Below are 17,891 nucleotides of genomic sequence, written 5' to 3' on the forward strand. Positions count from 1 at the left end.
TCTGGTTTTCATGCAGATATTTCTGATGCAATTAACTATAGTGACTCTTGAAGGGAGAGGGGGTAAGGGTGGAATGTCATCATTTTAAAGGTCATTTGTGAAAGCACATTCGATGTTACCATTTTACATTTAAAAAATGAAAAATCATCTGCTATAATACTGACGCAAGCAAAGCACGCATCTGTAGGAGTCAAACTCCATTCATTCTATCAGTTTTTCTAAAACGGGGAAGCTAGCCACTGGAGCGCTGGGGGGAGGAGCTGGGGAAAGAGGGCTGGTATAGGCTCAAGGTCACCCACCAGCGGGCAGTGAGCGTGCTTGCAAAAGGTCTGCAAAGCGCTGCTCCAAGCCTCTAGATCCTTCTGGTCCACTCCTACCGACGTTATCTCTCCATCTCAGTTAAGCATTTCATTTTCTGTTACCATGGCCTGCATGGAAAACTGGCAGAAACTCCCTCATAACTGCTACTCGATCATCAACAGAAAAAGAAGGAAACAGAAAGTGGGGAAGAAGCAAAAGGAAAGAAGACAGATGAAGAGACGGCAACATGTCCTAACTTCCCCAATCCACTCCTCCCGTCACGACTGGACAAATAAGCACCAGTTCTTGCTCTGCCTCTTCATCCATAGAGGTCTTGCCTAGGTCCCTCTCCCCAGCTCCTGCTCTAGTTCCTACAACCCCAGCTTCATTGCTTGGCTCAATCCAACCAGTCCTGGTCCATACGACAGGAGCCAAGAACTAGACAAGGGAGGGAATCCTTGTAAGGGACAAGATGAAGAAAATGAAGTCCCTATACCCTTGTTGGGCTTCCCTGGTGGCTCAGAGGTTAAAGCGTCTGCCTCCAACGCGGGAGACCCGGGTTCGATCCCTGGGTCAGGAAGATCCCCTGGAGAAGGAAACGGGAACCCACTCCAGTATTCTTGCCTGGAGAATCCCATGGATGGAGAAGCCTGGTAGGCTACAGTCCACGGGGTCGCAAAGAGTCGGACACGACTGAGCGACGGAACGGAACGGAACGGAACGGATACCCTTGTTAGGCCTGGTGAAGCAGAGACATACACTCCAGCTGACAAGAAGGTTGACTACAGTAAGCTTCAGTGGAAACCTGTTACTCTGGCTTCAAACAGATGATGTACATCTGGCTCTGTGAAAACATCAGGAACTCTTAATCATCAAATAAAGGTTCAAAGGCATAGTTCTAAAATTCAAGCTCAATTTGTCCTGTTCTGAGAAAAAAGGAAAATATATCAAGAAAGTCTCTTTTCCCTCATTGTCAAAGAACTCTTCAGGAGCAGATATCATTACAGTTGCTGAGAGTCTCAAATTTACTTCCAACTTCCTGGCAAGTAGAGGTCATTGCAAGATGTACTTATGGCTTTCCTCGCCCCTACCCCTACCCCCCATATTCTGGTAGGTAGAGAAATAAACAAAGTCAAAGTCAAATCCATTCCATAGATGTATTTTAGGATGAAACTGTCAAGTTTCACTTAAATTGTAACCAAAAGTTTCTCTAATGTTCAATGATAACTATGAGAAGATAATGAGTTACTGATACATTATGTAATTATTCATTTTCTAAGTAGAACCTGGATGAGGTACAAAAATTATCCAATTGGGATTATTGTATGTTCACTGATTATATGTTAGGGCTTTGATATCTAAAAATTCATAAAAATGACAAATAAACCTAGGCTCATCTTAATAAATATAGACTTTGAACAGTCTACTAACTGGGCTATAAAAACATAAGCAAACTGTGATAGTGTACTTAAAACAGAAAGCAGAAGAAAATTCTACCATATAATTAGTATAGTTTTTGTTATTTTAAAAAACACTCCAGTAAATGACTTGTCTTCATAATGGTGATATGGCACCAGAAGTTAAGAGTTTGGGGTTGACTGCTTAATATGTAAATTTTTAGAATTTCAGATAAGGTATTTTTATTTGTTATAATATCAGAAATGAATTTACCTAGAAGCACTTTAGAGACTACACTTTGGTTCTAATTTTCATGAATAATGATAGGGATTAAGAGAATTTAAATCAATTAAAAATTGGCCTTAGGTTATTCTGATGATTTATTTGAGCAAGCAGAACAAGTGTTGAAAGAGTATCAATTAGTACATATTCTCTTAGTATGATATATAGTCTGTAAAATGTGACCAGAGCCTCTGACGTTAAGGTTTTAAATTCTACTTTCAAATTTATAATCATATAAAACTGGTGAGTAGTTTATAAACTCAGGCAACCAATAATGCCTATAAAAATTTACCTGGTCATCTAAAATTGGCTACTGGCAGTAATAAGATTAAAAGCTGGAAATGTTTGAGCTGAAAAATTTCATTAAAATTACAATTACCAAGAATTCTTTCTACATAACTTAATAACCTTTCTACATAACTTAATAATCTTACTACTGATATAAATAAAACATAGGACAGTTCAAAAATAAATATTTCATTTATATAAAATGCAATTATTTGAAACCATAATTTTTTTTGATTTATTTAAAGAGAGATTTTTCTTTAGGAACCCTTAACAATATACATACTTAGGCTTATCTGAGTTTCTGGGAAAAGCCCTCACCATGTTTTTATATATACTTTCTGTTGCCAAAAAATGGCCCAATTTTTGCCATCAGAAATAGTCATTGCAAGTCATCATTTAAACAATTAAACTGTACAATTCTTTTCACTATCACATAAATTTTTAAAGTGGAATCAGACAGCTATTTCAGGATCTAATCTAAGAAAAAGGTGAATCGCTGGAAAAGCTCTGCTGACATGCTGAGAGTACAGAGAGAATGGGATACAAAGTTAAAAGTTTAATTTTAATTAACTAATACATTAAAAAACAACACACACTATTCTTTTACATTTCTGGAGGCTAGAAGTCTGCATCATTTCCATCTGCCAAAACCACTGTGTGGGCAGGGTCATGTTCCCTCCACACTGTGTAGAGGAGAACCCACTTCCTGGACTTTTCCATCTTCTTTCATTTTTTGATGTGGATCATTTTAAAGTCTTCATTGAATTAGTTATAATATTGCTTCTGTTGTTTACCCTTTTTTTTTGGCCAAGAGGCCTGTGGGATCTTATTTCGCTGACGAGGGACTGAACCCACACCCCCTGCATTGGAAGGTGAAGTCTTAACCACCGGACTAGCAGGGGCTTGTGTCTAAAAAGCTGAGATTTTAGAAGCCACCTGTAGGACTGTCAGCATGGCACATCAGGAAAGGCTTGGTGGGGCATGTCAAGGGAACAAAGGATGGGAACAGAGCCTCAGCCAGATCTAGGCCACTGAAGCCAAGGGAAGCAGCATCTCGACCTGGGAAAGGAGGATGAGGAGAGGCATTTGTGCAAATGGTGGTATTTCCATATATTCAACTGCCCTTTCCCCAAAGCTGCTTAAGTTCTGTGGGTCTGCAATAGCAGATTTGATTTGATGAGGTATGTAGTAACTTAATAAATCATTAGGTTTATTTCCAGAGATTCTAGATAACTTCAGATTCACATTTATATCACTGTTTTTAACCCTCATTTTTTTTTGTGAATCCCACTGTTTTTCAGAACTATCAATAGATTTATATACAAAGGAGCTTCTAAGAAAGTTATTTCCCATGTATGTTAGAAGCTTTCTGGCAGTGTGGAATTTTAAGGGAAGACTTATCTTACTCTTTTGTTGGCAAACACGTCTTTATTACTGATAGCGCATATAATGTACACTGTGGTTAAATTTAATAGCACCAGTTTCTGGAGTGAAGATCGAAATTTGGATTCATGAAATGCTGATTTTTAAAGCATTCTGATGGGCAAAACTAGGATGAAAATATTTTGTGGGAAACTAACTTATATGTTAACAAAAGTATATTTCTTTCAAAAATGAAAAGAAATATGACTGAAAGTCTTTTCAAGGGTTATCCTAATGCAAAATCCCTCTTTAAATAGAACTAATTTAAAGCAGTGCATTACTATTTTGTTTCAAACAGGACAGGGCAAATATAAACATGTAAATAATTTCTTGTAACACTTTCCACAGTAACTTCTTTCACTTGATAAAATATTTAAGTTTAAACATTTCAAAAACAAAATAAAGCAAGTTTTAGCTTAACTTGTACGGAAAAAAAGCATTCACTAGAAGAAATTTTTATTTAAGAACATATTGAAAATTCTCATCAAATTAAATATTAACAGGGAATTTCATAAACACCAACATTTAGGAGTGTCAGTCCTTGTTTATGAACTTCCACTTTTCAACATTCACCTTAACCAACCACACTCACTACCGCCGCTGAAAGAATGCAACTGTTGGTCTCCATCAGACTGACACTGGGATGGTGAACAGTGACACAACACCTTCACACAATTCACCCATCCCTGTCCTCCCTTCTGGGAATACAGAGCCCATCACACACATCTCCTAGCCTTCCAAAAAGGCATTCACGGCTGGGTGTCTATTTCTTTGATGAGGTCACCTCCAAGCTGAGATAAGCCAGTAAATACAAGTTTTCTTGGGGTAAGAATAAAAAAAAGCTAGTGAGTCCAGGTTCTCATCTTCCAGAGACCTGGCATTTGTATCCTGCCTCATCTCCACAACTGTCCTTTCTAACCTGGTTATTATGGTATCCCTGAATTCCCCTGGTAAAGGATTTATCAGCCTGCCACTTGTAAAAGTCACGCTATTAACTCAAAATGTCTGAAATATCCGAGTAGCCTGAAAACTGTACTACACTTAAAACATTAAAATGTAAGGTACGATAAGAAAGAAAAATTCTTCAAATCCCACCTGATGATCCAAATATATGGTGTTCCTTTGAAGGTGATGTGAAAGGATTTCATTCTAGTAGACGTCAATCAAGAAACAAAGGGACAGAGAAAGAGGGTGCGGAATTCATGAAAAAGTCAGTTTTGAAACACGAAAAACAGGTAGTCTGCCACCACCTATTATGTCACAATACACAACAACTTTCACATACATGCCCCCCCAGTAAATGGTACAGATGACGTATTCCATTACTATAAAAAAAATAATAAAACACTTAGTTCTGTAAGAAATTAGGTAGACATGCATATAAGCTGAAACAGGAAGCAGAAAAATCCTTCAAATGGCTTTAGCAGACTCCACGTTAGAAACTTTACATGTTAATTCTTTTCTACAATAGAGGACTACTTCTTGGGATGTTTATAACCAGAGGCTATTAAACCCTTTGAGAAATGTTTCCGTGTATTCATTTTAAAAATTGAGAACACAAGGAAATTGATCTTTGGCAATGAAAAGGCAGCATTATTAGAAAGACGATCAATTCTCTGCTGGTTACTTTATGGGAAATGACGGGACTCCAATCTGGTTCACCGGAATTGCGGTGTTTGGTGGATGACAAAGCTATTCTGAAGTCCTGTTTGCCTTTCCTTGCTCACAACCAAAATTTGGTGGGTGAGCGCATGGAGGGAAGGCTAAGAAGAAACGTACTCAGCCCACATTGATAAGGTATGACCAAAGGCGTTCTCAAAGGGTCAATAGGAGGTCCTGCAATGGTAGGATGGCTCGTGCTCATGGGAATGACGCAGGTCGGACCGACTGACGATGAGCGGCTCAGAGTGAGTGACCAGAGCAGACACACAGACACACGGCTCCAGGGCTGACCTTTGGGCTGTGGGCCTCGAGTTTGAGCTGCATGAGCTGTGCTAAAGTGTGCTCCCGGATACTACTCAGCTCCGCCTGCTGCCGTCTCAGCTTTATGAGCAGCAGCGTAAGCTCCTCTGGCTGAAGGAGTACAATTTAAGAATCCAAACAGTGGAAAACAGGTTAATTGTGGTCTTAAGTGACAGATATTAAACCAAGATTTCTTGGCAAGTTTCCTCTTACAGCTGACATCAAACATAGCGCCTAGGCACTATGATATTAGGCTCTACATAAATGCATAGATATCTAGAGAAATAGAAGGAACAGTGTTACTTGGTAAGGTACAGCAAAACAACAGTATACTCAGGCATTTTCTCAGAACTCATGAGAGACTATTCCAACGTTAAGTATAAAAAAACATAATGCCAAAAAAAAATGTTTGTACATGAGAGCTATAATTAAAATATATTTTCATGAGATGCTTAAAAATGGCACCTAAGACTTTTACAGCCATTGAACAATACCCACATGCCCAACACTCTATTTTAGAGAAGAGAATGTAAATGAAAAGAAAATTTATGTAAAACGTGGATGACATCTTCACATCATTAGGCTCAGTTAGCACCTGGGATCTATTAATTGCTTCCCAGTCATATTTTAAAATGTCACTGTTAGTGTTTTCACAGGATATTTAGTATTAACCAAAAGACCAATATTTTTTTTTAAAGGAAAAAAATATATATTTACTACATGTAGAAAGCTTCCATGTGTGCACAAACCCCCCTTCCATGCTCGGAGGAGAGCACAGAACCTTTCAGTTTCTGACTGATTATTCTGATCCCTGACGGGGAATCAACTTTCAAAGGTGGATAAAAATTCCTTAACAGGCTGATCTGATGTATTTTTCTTCATTAGAAATGCAGTAAAGTATGGTCATCGACAGTCTTACAGGCCGTAAAATAGTGTTCTGTGTTTTTTTCTGAGCTTTGTTATGATTAAAAACCACACCGAATCCTCAGGGAGACTCTTCACTTAAGGGTTGCAATGTGCCCTGAAAACGTCCAAGCCAAAAATTGTTCCCAAGGCTGACTTGCTTTGCCAGCACCACAGCATCACACCTGCTCTCTTCTGTTCTGTTTCTTTGCTATTGCTCCTTATCTTCCACATAAAAAAAATTTTTAGAGACACAATTTTTTAAGAAGTATAGTTGATTTGCAGCATTATGATAGTTGCAGGTACACTGCAAGGTGATTCAGTTATATATCTATTCAGATTATTTTCCATTATAGCTTATTACAAGACACTGAATATAGTTCCCTATGTTATACAGTGATCCTTGTTGCTTATCTATTTTATGTGTAGTACCCTATATCTGTTACAAATCAATTATAACTGTTATTTGAAGTTATGTGAAAGGTTACTGCCTTCAGGTGGAAAAAGATGTCTAAAGTAAACCATCATTACTACTGGATCCTCAGGATTAAAGTGGGTATCTATGCGGATGAGACAACAGCCTCTCCTATTAAACAGTCACAGAACGTGTGTGTGTGTAACTTAAAGAAGACATTTCTTAACAGAAAACAAAGAACTGCCTTTGCCCAGATGCCAACCACATGCTGTGATCTCATGGCTGTGGGACAGTCCGTATCTTATGTCACTATATCCCCAAGCTCTAGAGATCTTGCCAGAGAGAGGGGAGGGTGGGATAAGGGATTAGACAGTCTAAGACCCAGAGTGGTATTTGACAGAAATACTAAAAGAAAAAACCTTAAAACTCTGGTTTACTATTTATGGAGTTAGAGATTTTCAAAAGGATCAAAGATTCCAACAAATTTGCCAGATATATAGATTTAAGGCAAAATAAAAAGAGGCACAGTGGACTCCTCCAAAAGGAGTGACACAAAAATTTTATCCTAAACAGCCACTAGAGGGAGCAAGGGAGAAGAGGAAAGCTCCTAACAGGATACTTAGCATAAACTTATCATAAATGTCCATCAGATCAACAATATTTAAAAATTCCAACAGTTAAAATTCCCTAGTTTTAGAGAAGTATAATAGTATCCATAGCCTTTAATAAATAAACCACAAGTATTTTAAAACCAGGAAATCTTCCTCATATCTAAGCATGTAAGAGATGAAATAAAAAATGTTTGAGAAATACATGTAAGATAAATTTGTTTTGATTGTTACAGAAGGACTTTAAATAATGGACAACTATACGGTCCTCAAACTGCATCTTCACAGAAACTGAGACTAAATACTAGTATTAAAGCATAGCTCCCCTGATAGAAAAATGCAATTAAATTTTGAGAAGTTATCTTCTCTTTCTAATTTGAAGAGCAACAGTATTCTGGTAACATAACTCCTTCTCAGTTTGAATGGAAATAACACTGACTATGAACTGTTCACAGTAAGCACTTGCCTGAACCTAGGATCTGGGACAGTCTCTCTGTATATATAATATGTAAATCAGTTTCTTTTCTGCTCTACAGTAGTTAATCTACATAAAAATTCACAAGAGAAACTTACCAGGCCTGCGGTTTGACTACACACACAGCGTTTCTTACTGGATTTGTTCCCCTAATGAACCACTCCAACTTCTGTTTTAAGGAAGAGGAAACTAACATTCAACGAAGTAAAGAAACCCTCCCAGGTTATACAGTAAATGTGGAAAACAGCATCTTATATGGAGGCAGTCAGACATTTAGGGAAAAGGAATCAGGCGGACGCTGATGTGGCTACATGGTTGCAAACTCTACCACTGAGCATCTCTTCCACAAAACTGGCAATGGTTTTTCTCTGAGAGGCACCTCTCTGAAAATGCAAGCTTAAAAGCTGTGTCAGATACATGCTATCATATGCAGCACATAAATAAAACATGATATGGTAAATAAAGATATCGCACTCACCGTTTTGCCTTGGAGGCTCTGGGGACTAACAGACTGTAAAGTGAGGCCAGCTGGCATTGACCTCCTGTCAGGCACGTACATGTGCTGGGAAGATAAAGGTACGGTATAAATTCTGCGGTCAATGTCAGTGATGAAAACTGTATTTTTTATAAAATGCCATTTAAAACTGCTACTAGTGCTTATGAAAGAAGACAGATACTAAAGCTTCAGGACTAAAATACACACTCCAATGGACAGAATAATTCTATATAGTCATTTGGCTCAGTGGTTCTCAAACTTATTGGTCTCAGGATCCCTGTATGGCCTTGCATGGTTGCTAAGTCACTTCAGTTGTGTCTGACTCCATGACACCCTTATGGACTGTAGCCCGTCAGGTTCCTCTGTCCGTGGGTTTCTCCAGGCATGAACACTGCAGTGGGTTGCCATGCCCTCCTCCAGGGCATCTTCCCGATCCAGGGATCAAACTCACATCTCTTATGTCCCCTGCATTGGCAGGTGGGTTGGCTGGGTACCATCAGCGCCACCTGGGAAGCCCTTTCTGTCCTTAAAAGAAGATTTTTGCGACAACAGGGGTGTTCTTTTACAGTTTGGCAAATCTCTTTAATGTCTGGCTAGATTTTCCTATCTGCCTCTGTATTCAATCTGCTGTGATAATCTTTTAGGGGAAGTGCATGAAGAAAATCCACCTTCGATACCGGTATTTGGAAAAGGAAAGAGAACGTGAATAGCTTTTTTGGGATATTTGCAGATGTCCACATTTCAAATGAACCTTTTACCCATCCATGGTTTTGTGACATCAAACACAGGTCAGGTGGGAAATACTGGCTCAGTGAAATATGCAGATGTTCCAATGGCTGGCACCTGTTTTTCACTATATGAGATGAGCAGTTCCTATCTGTTAATACCATTGCTGATCTTTAAGCACCAGAAAGCTGTCAAGCTCAAAGAGGCAGGTAAAAGATCCCCAAATTCTAATTTTTGCTTGAAAGCTCAAGTGGTGTCATTGGTGACAAATACTGTGGGCTGCCTTCCTTGAAGTGACAGGCTAGCATTCTACTCTGCAAGTGTCTGTCAAACACCAAGTCTGAACAACTCTAGTTTGTCATTCATTCTTTCAAGTAAAAATGGTGTTATATTTATATATATATATATATATATATCTTTTTTTCCCTCCAAAAAAGAAGGGCCCAGGCTCTGTACCCCAGTGAGGAGGCTGTGGCATCAGCTGGTTCCAGGCAATTCAAGCTCCAGCCAGGATGATTGAGGTTGGCTGCAACAACCATCTGGGGAACCATCTGGGGAAGAAGGTCTGCCTTAAACGCAGGGCTGCTGACACCAGCAGGGATCTCAAGAAGCTGATCACAGCCCAACCTGACACCCATTGGAACAAGGTCACTTTGAAGAAGTGTTCATGATTTTTAAGGACCGTGTGTCTCTGGAAGACTGTGAGATCTATGATGAGATGAACTTGGGAGCTTTATTACCAGGAGGGCAGAATTACTTCTCCCTGCCCTTTCCTCTTCTCCCTCTTTCAACCCTAGTATGAGTGTTTGTTTTTGAAAACTCATGCTAATAAAAACTTAGAGGCTGAACTTCCCTGGTGGTCCAGTGGTTAAGAATCTGCCTGACAATGCAGGGGACACAGGTTTGATCCCTGGTCTGGGAAGATCCTACATGCTGCGGGGCACCTAAAGCCCATGTGCCACAACTACTGAAGCCTCTGTCCTAGAGCCTGTGCTCCACAAGAGAAGCCATCGCAATGAGAAGACCGTGCACTGCAAGCAGAGAGTAGTCCCCCCTGCTCGCCACAAGTAGAGAAAGCCTGAGTGGAGCAATGAAGAGTCAGCAAAGTCAAAAATAAATAAAAAACAAAACAAAACATTAGAGCCTGGAAAAAAAAAGGGGAGCTAGTTTAGCTTGCAACTCAAATAACCAGGCAAGCATTTTTCTCTGAGACAACCATTAGTACTTCAGTATGCAATAGACTTGCTTTAAGTACATTCCCATTTCATCACACAAACACAATGGAATGAACAGTCAAGACTGAACACAGTTATCTTTTACTGTTTCATGCCGGGGATTGAGTGAAATTGCTCCTTTATTTTTACAGCAAATCTGTGACAGTGAAATATTACAATGAACACTCATACAGTCTGAGTCATTCCCTCAACTCAGGCTAAGGCGCTAGTGCTTTTACCCACTTTTCAGTGTTTTTGCACTGGTAGGAAATGACAACACAGTCAACAATGCCTTATTATTATTATTACAAAAAAAGTTCTGAGCTTATCAGAAACTCCCTGAAAGGCTCATGGCTACCCTCAGGTAATCCCAGGTTCTCCCTAAGGGTCCACGAACCCTACTTTGAGAACCACAGATCACATCAAGGAAGATGACAGGACAGTTACAAAGAAAACTTGGCAACGTTGGAGAAGTTTTTCGGGAGGACCAGATGACTGGGAAAACTGGCTAGACAGCACACCTGCATCTCATATTTGCTATTAAAACAGATGATCACTTTTGACTATGAGAACACTGTTCAACCACGCACTAATTTGCATTTGATCAGATTTCTCTTGAATATTGTTAATAACTTTTATTAGCCTTCGGATGTACAAAGTGTCAAAACACTGAACTCTGTTACAGGGACGTTCAAAGTGAGCCTTTTTTTGGTGAGACAAACTAAAGCTTCTTTCAAAAGAAACTTTGACTGACTTATTAATTCCTAACTAATGCTTATTTATGGAAAAATCAAGCGAACGCTTTATGCAATGATGTAACTGAAGAAGTCAGCCCATCACAAGGACAAGAAAAGGCACTTTTCAAAATAGCATAAAGCAAGAGGCTCTTTAGAATTCAAAGAAAGGGGAAGAAAAATTCCTTTTCCCTTTAGGACAGACATTAGGACTCGGTTGCAAACCCAGTGACTAATCAAAATGATTCTGCTTCAGCATTGTGAAAAGCTGATCAATGCAAGGTGCTCCAATTTCACTTCAGACCAGTGATTAGGACTCCGCACATCACTGCCGAGGTCATGGATTTGATCTCTGGTAGGGGAACTAAGATCCCACAAGCTGCATGGCGTGGCCAAAAAAAAAAAAATTATATATACCAGTGAATGATGTTACTTGAATATGCAATTGGGCACCTGAGGAGGTATTTCAGTATGCTGTATCTTCAGCTGGTGGTTAGAAGATTAGGATCGCACTTTTATCTTAGCAGAGAACATGAAGAGCCTGACAGAAGACTGTAGGGGTGCTACGAGAGGCGGTGTAGCATTTGCAAGTGTGCGTAGGGTCAATCCAAATGCATGCGGTCTTAACCTACAGGGAAAGCTGATGAGATCCGCTCTCAAGCAGAGAGGAATACAAAATGCATCCGTTCCAAAGAGCTGCTCCTGAGAGAAGAAGCCCTGCAAGCTTAGGTTTTATACACAAGATTCTGACATTGCACAAAATGCTTCCTTAATTTTTAAAACAAACAAACAAAAAAAGCTGGTTTTGCCTGCCTCCTCCCTATTATCTGGTCTCTGGCATTCACAAGAAAGAGCAGTGTACTATTAATAGAAGTAAAAGGCTTCCCACATGGCTCAGCGGCAGAGAACCCGCCTGCCAATGCAGGAGATGTGTGTTCATTCCCTGGGCTGGGAAGATCTCCTGGAGGAGGAAATGGCAACCTACTCCAGTATTCTTGCCTGGGAAGTCCTATGGACAGAGGAGCCTGGGGCTACAGTCCATGAGGTCACAAGAACTGGACATGACTGAGAGACTAAACAACTAAAAGTAAACGACAGCATCCTTGGAGAAGCAATGGACCCTGGATGAGTAGATGTCCTACCTTGGGGTGATGGGCCCGGTGCCTGCGGTCCATGGTCACGTCTCTGCGGTCCATGGTCACGTCTCTGCGGTCCATGGTCACGTCTCCTCTTTGAATTGGCGAAGACACTTCCGATCTGTAGGTCCGCTGAGGGGAGAAGCCCTGATAGGCGGCTATGGAGCCGTGGGAGGGAGACGTGGGGATGGAGTGCATTGTCTGGTCGCAGATGTTAACCATGGTTTTAGGGCTGGTCAGGGTGCTGTGGCGAGGGAGGGTGCCCTGCTTGTTGTAAAACTGACGCTGCTGCCACTCATACAGCTGCCACATGGTGTCGTCCCGCATGGATCTCCGCTTCTCCTCGGCTCCAGGTCCTGCTGTCTTGTCGTGGGCCGAGGGCGTTACGCTGCAGATGCTCTCTGGCCTGGTCTTGCTGTTTCTTGGGAGGGTTCTGTAGCCTTCGGGGTAGCGGGCCATGACTGGGGCTCTGTGGCTTGGCATGTTTCTTGGCAATGTTTGGTAAGAGATTACTCTGAAATAAAAGAACAGTTGCAACATACAAGTGAAGGAGAGCTGCTTTCCAGATAGTAAATTAGAGTACGTTTTTATTTTTTCTTTTTTTCTCCCCTCCTGGTAGGTAAAACATATACTGAAATTCTTTTTTTTTCAAAGGTGACTAATGAACAGAATTTAATTTTTTTTATGAAATCTAATTTGATGGGTTGAATATATTAAGTAAACAGCATCTGTGTTGCTCACATAAAAGACCATTTATTCCACACGATGTATGGTTTGGTTTCAGGAAGGAAGAGTACTATACTTTTTCCAGAAATAAAAATGTTCAAGATCTCAAGTCTGTCCTCATGTCTTACTTGCTTTTATATAAATAATCTCCTAGAATCTCATCTTCACACATCTCAGCAGAATACTTAAATAGGGTTTCTGTGTATGGTTGGAACACTGGAGTTTTTGAGCTGTGTCTCCAGAGCGTGGAGACTGGAAATGAAGGACTGCAGGTGGTGAGGCTCTATTGTACTACATCCTTCTGGAAGCATAACTGTTTACAGGAAGAAGTACATGAATCAGTACCTTTGTGATCTGAAGGAATCATTTCCCTGGATAACTTTTGAGAAATAAAAATGAAAACTAAAGCTAAAAATTTAATTTTTTAAAGACAAAATTCTTCAACATGATGCTATTTCAGACTCAAAACTGCAGATCTCCAGAATATTATGATGTTTTACTACTTGTGAACTTAATTATTAATCAAGTGGGAGAAAGCAGTTGGTCAAAAATCAGGAGGGCCAAGCTTTCATTCTTGTTTTCCCCCTTAATACAGAGACCTTAGAGGAGTTAGTTACACCTCTGGGACTGAGAGAAGATTCAAGTGTGTGGGGGGAGAAGACTAAGAAGAGATCATACTCCTTTCAATACTTGGGGTTAAAGAAGAGTTAGTGGACTGGCCGGAGCCACAATGCAAGCCTCTCACTTCCTTAAGCAGCAGTCTACTCTGTTTATTATGTCAATGATTCCCTTTGAGAGTTAAGATTTCTCAAGACTTTGAGATTTAATGAAAAAGCAAACTCATTCTTTTATTTTAAAATTTTTGCCAAAAGTATGGAAAAAAATTTACTATTCTGTTGCAATAATATACTTAAAAATAAAAAGGTACCCCTAAATTTGGAAGGGCATAATCTTAAAGTGCTGGAGTCCTTCATGTGCTACTGAAATCTGGCCAGCTGAAAGGTTTTGGGATTTGGCTTTCTCATCTAGAAGAGGATTTGATCACAAAGTGGTCTTACGATTCTAAAGTCCCATGTTTTATTTTGTATTTTGAAATATTTCCAGTTCCTTCAACCATTCCTCTAAACTGAATTTCCTTCATCTTGCTGAACATCCCTCGGCTTCTCCAGGTCTTGAGCTGAGCCACAAGGGAAGCCCAAGTATACTGGAGTGGGTAGCCTATCCTGTCTCCAGCGGATCTTCCTGACACAGGAATCGAACCAGGGTCTCCTGCACTGCAGGCAGATTCTTTACCAACAGAGCTCATTTATGTAAAACAGACTTGCTCAAAATTAACCCTCCCTCTCAACACACACACACACACACAAACCACTTCTGAGAGCCCAACCATCTGACGACTTTGGGCTGGAGTCGGGGAGGAAGGTACCCCATACTGTGATATTAGCAGTAAAAAGAATCAAGTCTATTTACTGCTTTATCTCCATGTAAATTTCCAATTTTTTCCCTGCTTGATCTCCCTCTGATCCTCATCTTCTCTGCTAATACGGAAGCCAGAAACTGAAGAAAGTCCAGAAATGGCAACCCCACGGCTATGTGCTTAGGAAGCATGTCAGACAGGGGAATATGATTCCATCCGATAAATTCTGCCCTGGTGCTCCAGCAGTGTACTCCAGCATACCTTGGTTATTAGGCCATTCATAAGCTTAAGAAATACTATAGACACCTCATTGTGTAAGAAGCTCTGGATTAGGCACAGAATTGTATCACAGTAACAAACACCAAAAACATAAATGATATTAACTTTATACACACTGTTCAGAAATCTGTAAAAAGATCATTTATAGTTACATAAAGGAGGGTCACATATTTTCGATTTAAAACAAATGAAAAACTGCCTGTGTTTAAATGTTTAATGTTTAAATTCCAGTTCAGAAAAATGTGATGACACAGAACGCCGGCATCCACACGAGCTGGATCCTGTGGCCGAGATGGCTACTGCACTTGGATCATCTAACGTGTGATCATCAACGGCAGGCGATTTTCCTACCAAGCTCGGCTAATTAAAGGTGACTACAAAGTGTAAAAGGCTCTTCTGCCATCTTTGGAACTACTTTTTGGAGGATTTTAATGGAAAATCTGGTTATCATCAAGCAAATTTATTTTCACCCCATATACTTTCTACCACTTTTTAAAAAACTAGTTTCAGTGTTTTTCTCCAAAGAAATTCAAATTAAGCAAACCGTGATTTACTTTTTAAGTGAAAGCTTAAGTAACTCTGTTGGCGCCTTAATCAGGTTTTGTGCCCCATTCAATAGCACCTGCCTGTCAAACGTCCTGAAAACCCTGACACGTGATTCTGCCATGCAGAACAATGGCTTAGGCCCCAGCATCTGAACGGGCCCGCCCCTCACAAAGGAACTTTCAGGCTCTGTTCACAGATGCAGGCACCTACCATAGGACTACATAGGAAACCTCTTTTCTTTCCATTGGAACTTTAGGAATGAAAGTCAGCCTTTCATACAGTTTCACCAAATGAATTCTGCCATCTATGACCATTATGCTTCTTGCCACCGATAAAAATTATTTCGCTGTAAAACCTCACCACTGTTTTTGAAGTATGAAGTTCACATAAAAATGTAGATGACCTATGTCAATGATCTAAGCTGGGCTCCAGCCAGGGAATCCAAACTTGGAGGAGCAACATGAAGGGAACCTGAGCTCCAAATGACATCAGGCCAGCCTTTAGAAGTTGGAAGGTCTTCAGTCAAAATTAGTAAGTCACAGGGAGCCTTTATGGATGTTAATTACATCCAACCAAGGACTTCGAGAAGTGCTTGAAAACTAATACTTATGGCTCAACAATTAAAAAAAGTAACTTTAGATACTGAACCCCTTCAATGGTTCATTTCAACCTTAAAGTATGAATTTACTTGAGGAAAACTGATTCTATTAAGAAGCAAGATTTAATTTGCTGGGTAGAGAGGCAGCAAATCTTCTGGCTGTGGTTTTTATTACTGCTTCCCTGAAAACGATTACCTTCATAAGTACTTTCAAACATCCTGTCATTTCCTACTCGCCCCCCCGCCCCAGTACCTCTGGCTTTTCTTCTGTGCAATCAAATTTTATTGTTGAGACAGCAACTGTTTCTCACAGCTGTCCCTTGGGAAAATTAGGCAAGTGAGCAATGAGGGTGGAGGAGGAGAAAACAGAAGTGAGCAACACATCATGGGATGAGCGGGGCCAAGCGGCACTCTAAGAGGAGAGACTGGCTGACAGCCGCCCAGACCAGAAGGACATCCTGCAACCCCCAAAGTTCATCTTCTTTCAACCAAAACATTACTAACTTATTGCTTTCTGGTGCCCTACTACTGAAAGGTAGGAGTTACAGTAGGTCCTCAGTTAATTGTGTATGCATTAGTTCATTACAGTACTTTATAAATCTTACATCACCAGCTTCCCACCTAAAAACACAACCCTTTCTCATCCATGGGCACCTGCTTTTCCTCCATGTTCTGGCCTTTACTTCTGGTCTTTGCAGACCCTCCAATCCTTTTTTTCCCTTTATTTTTTTTTGGAATCTAATTTTATTTTATTTATTTTTAAAGTTTTATTTAATAAATGGTACAAAGCACAATGCCAAAAACATTAAGTTAAAATTTCACCAAATGAAAAATACTATAGAATACACAGTTGTAAAAAGCTACATTAAGTTATTTTTTAATTTTCAAAAAAATTGTATTGAAGTATAGCTGATTTACAATGCTGTGTTAATTACTTCTGTACAGCAAAGTAACTAAGTTATACATACATATTTATACACACATATATATTCTTTTTCATATTCTTTCTCATTATGGTTTGTCACAGAATATTGAATATAGTTCCTTGTGTTATACAGTATGGCCTTGTTGTTTATCCTTTTTTTCCTTTTTTTTTAACTTATAAAAATTTAATAAATGGTACAAAGCACAATACCAAAAACATTAACGGTTAAAATTTCACCAAGTGAAAAAATAGTATAGAATACACAGTTGTAAAAAGCTACATTAAGTTATTTTACAACTGCCTCAAGCTGCAAAAAGAAAAAAAACCAATGCCATACCTAAGTTATCCCTCTCTCAAAATAATGCCATTTATGTTATAAACCATGAGCACCCCATCAAGACGGGAACTGCTTTTGTTAATTCATATATATATACATATATATATATATGACTGTACTACTTTGCAATACACCTAAAACAAACACAACACTGTAAATAAAATATAGTACAATATAAAATAAAAATAAGTAACAGACCTTTGGGGCTTTACACCGCGTTAGAAAAAAAAAATAAGTTACACCTTTTTTTCCTTTAAAGGTAAAAGTTCTTTCTGGTTTTCCCTTAGAATCTTTACTTTATCCAGCTTCCAACTGAATGAATGCTTCTCCTTTCATCCTTACTTTTAAGCATGTCTGATATAATGATGATGACACTCCAAATCTTATTCAAGTCCAGTTCTCTCTTTGGAGGTGCAGACTGCAGGCACCTCAAATCTAACCTATCTAATCACTCATTACCTTCTGTCTTCCCAATCCTTCCCTATGCAGTGAGAGGCACTGGATAATGCCTGACAACTGGACCAAAAAAGCAAAGCACCATTCTTGATTTCCCCCAGCCACTAAAATTAGATTTGAGTGAGACCAGTCTGCAGTCAAGCACGTCCAAGTACTCAACTAGCCTTGTCAATTACAAGTTCAGTTTTTGAACTTTCTCCAACTCATTCTCCAGATTCTACTGAACTACCATTCTGCAAACATACAAC

General features: G+C 39.6%; 1 protein-coding gene and 1 pseudogene across 9 annotated transcripts in view; one reads left to right on the forward strand and one right to left on the reverse strand.

Annotated features, from left to right (window-relative positions):
* The window catches only part of PLEKHA5 (pleckstrin homology domain containing A5), a 271,652-nt gene that overhangs the window by 69,423 nt on the left and 184,338 nt on the right, over window positions 1–17,891 (reverse strand). For 3 of the 9 annotated variants that reach the window (XM_055395739.2, XM_088837294.1, XM_055395738.2), the window contains 4 exons: window positions 12,366–12,873; window positions 8,532–8,615; window positions 5,644–5,763; window positions 4,786–4,839 (listed from right to left, as the gene is read on the reverse strand). In XM_055395739.2, coding sequence (XP_055251714.2) covers window positions 4,786–4,839; window positions 5,644–5,763; window positions 8,532–8,615; window positions 12,366–12,873 — 766 coding nt within the window. The remainder of the gene's footprint in view (window positions 1–4,785; window positions 4,840–5,643; window positions 5,764–8,531; window positions 8,616–12,365; window positions 12,874–17,891) is intronic. The other 6 variants (XM_055395740.2, XM_055395741.2, XM_055395744.2 and 3 more) reach the window with 3 other exon arrangements.
* On the forward strand, window positions 9,788–10,072 carry LOC148777689 (ubiquitin-like protein 5 pseudogene; annotated as a pseudogene).

Source organism: Moschus berezovskii, chromosome 6 (genome assembly GCF_049115385.1).
Source record: "Moschus berezovskii isolate FMDL1 chromosome 6, NW_MosBer_1.0, whole genome shotgun sequence".
NCBI classification, from domain to species: Eukaryota; Metazoa; Chordata; class Mammalia; order Artiodactyla; family Moschidae; genus Moschus; species Moschus berezovskii.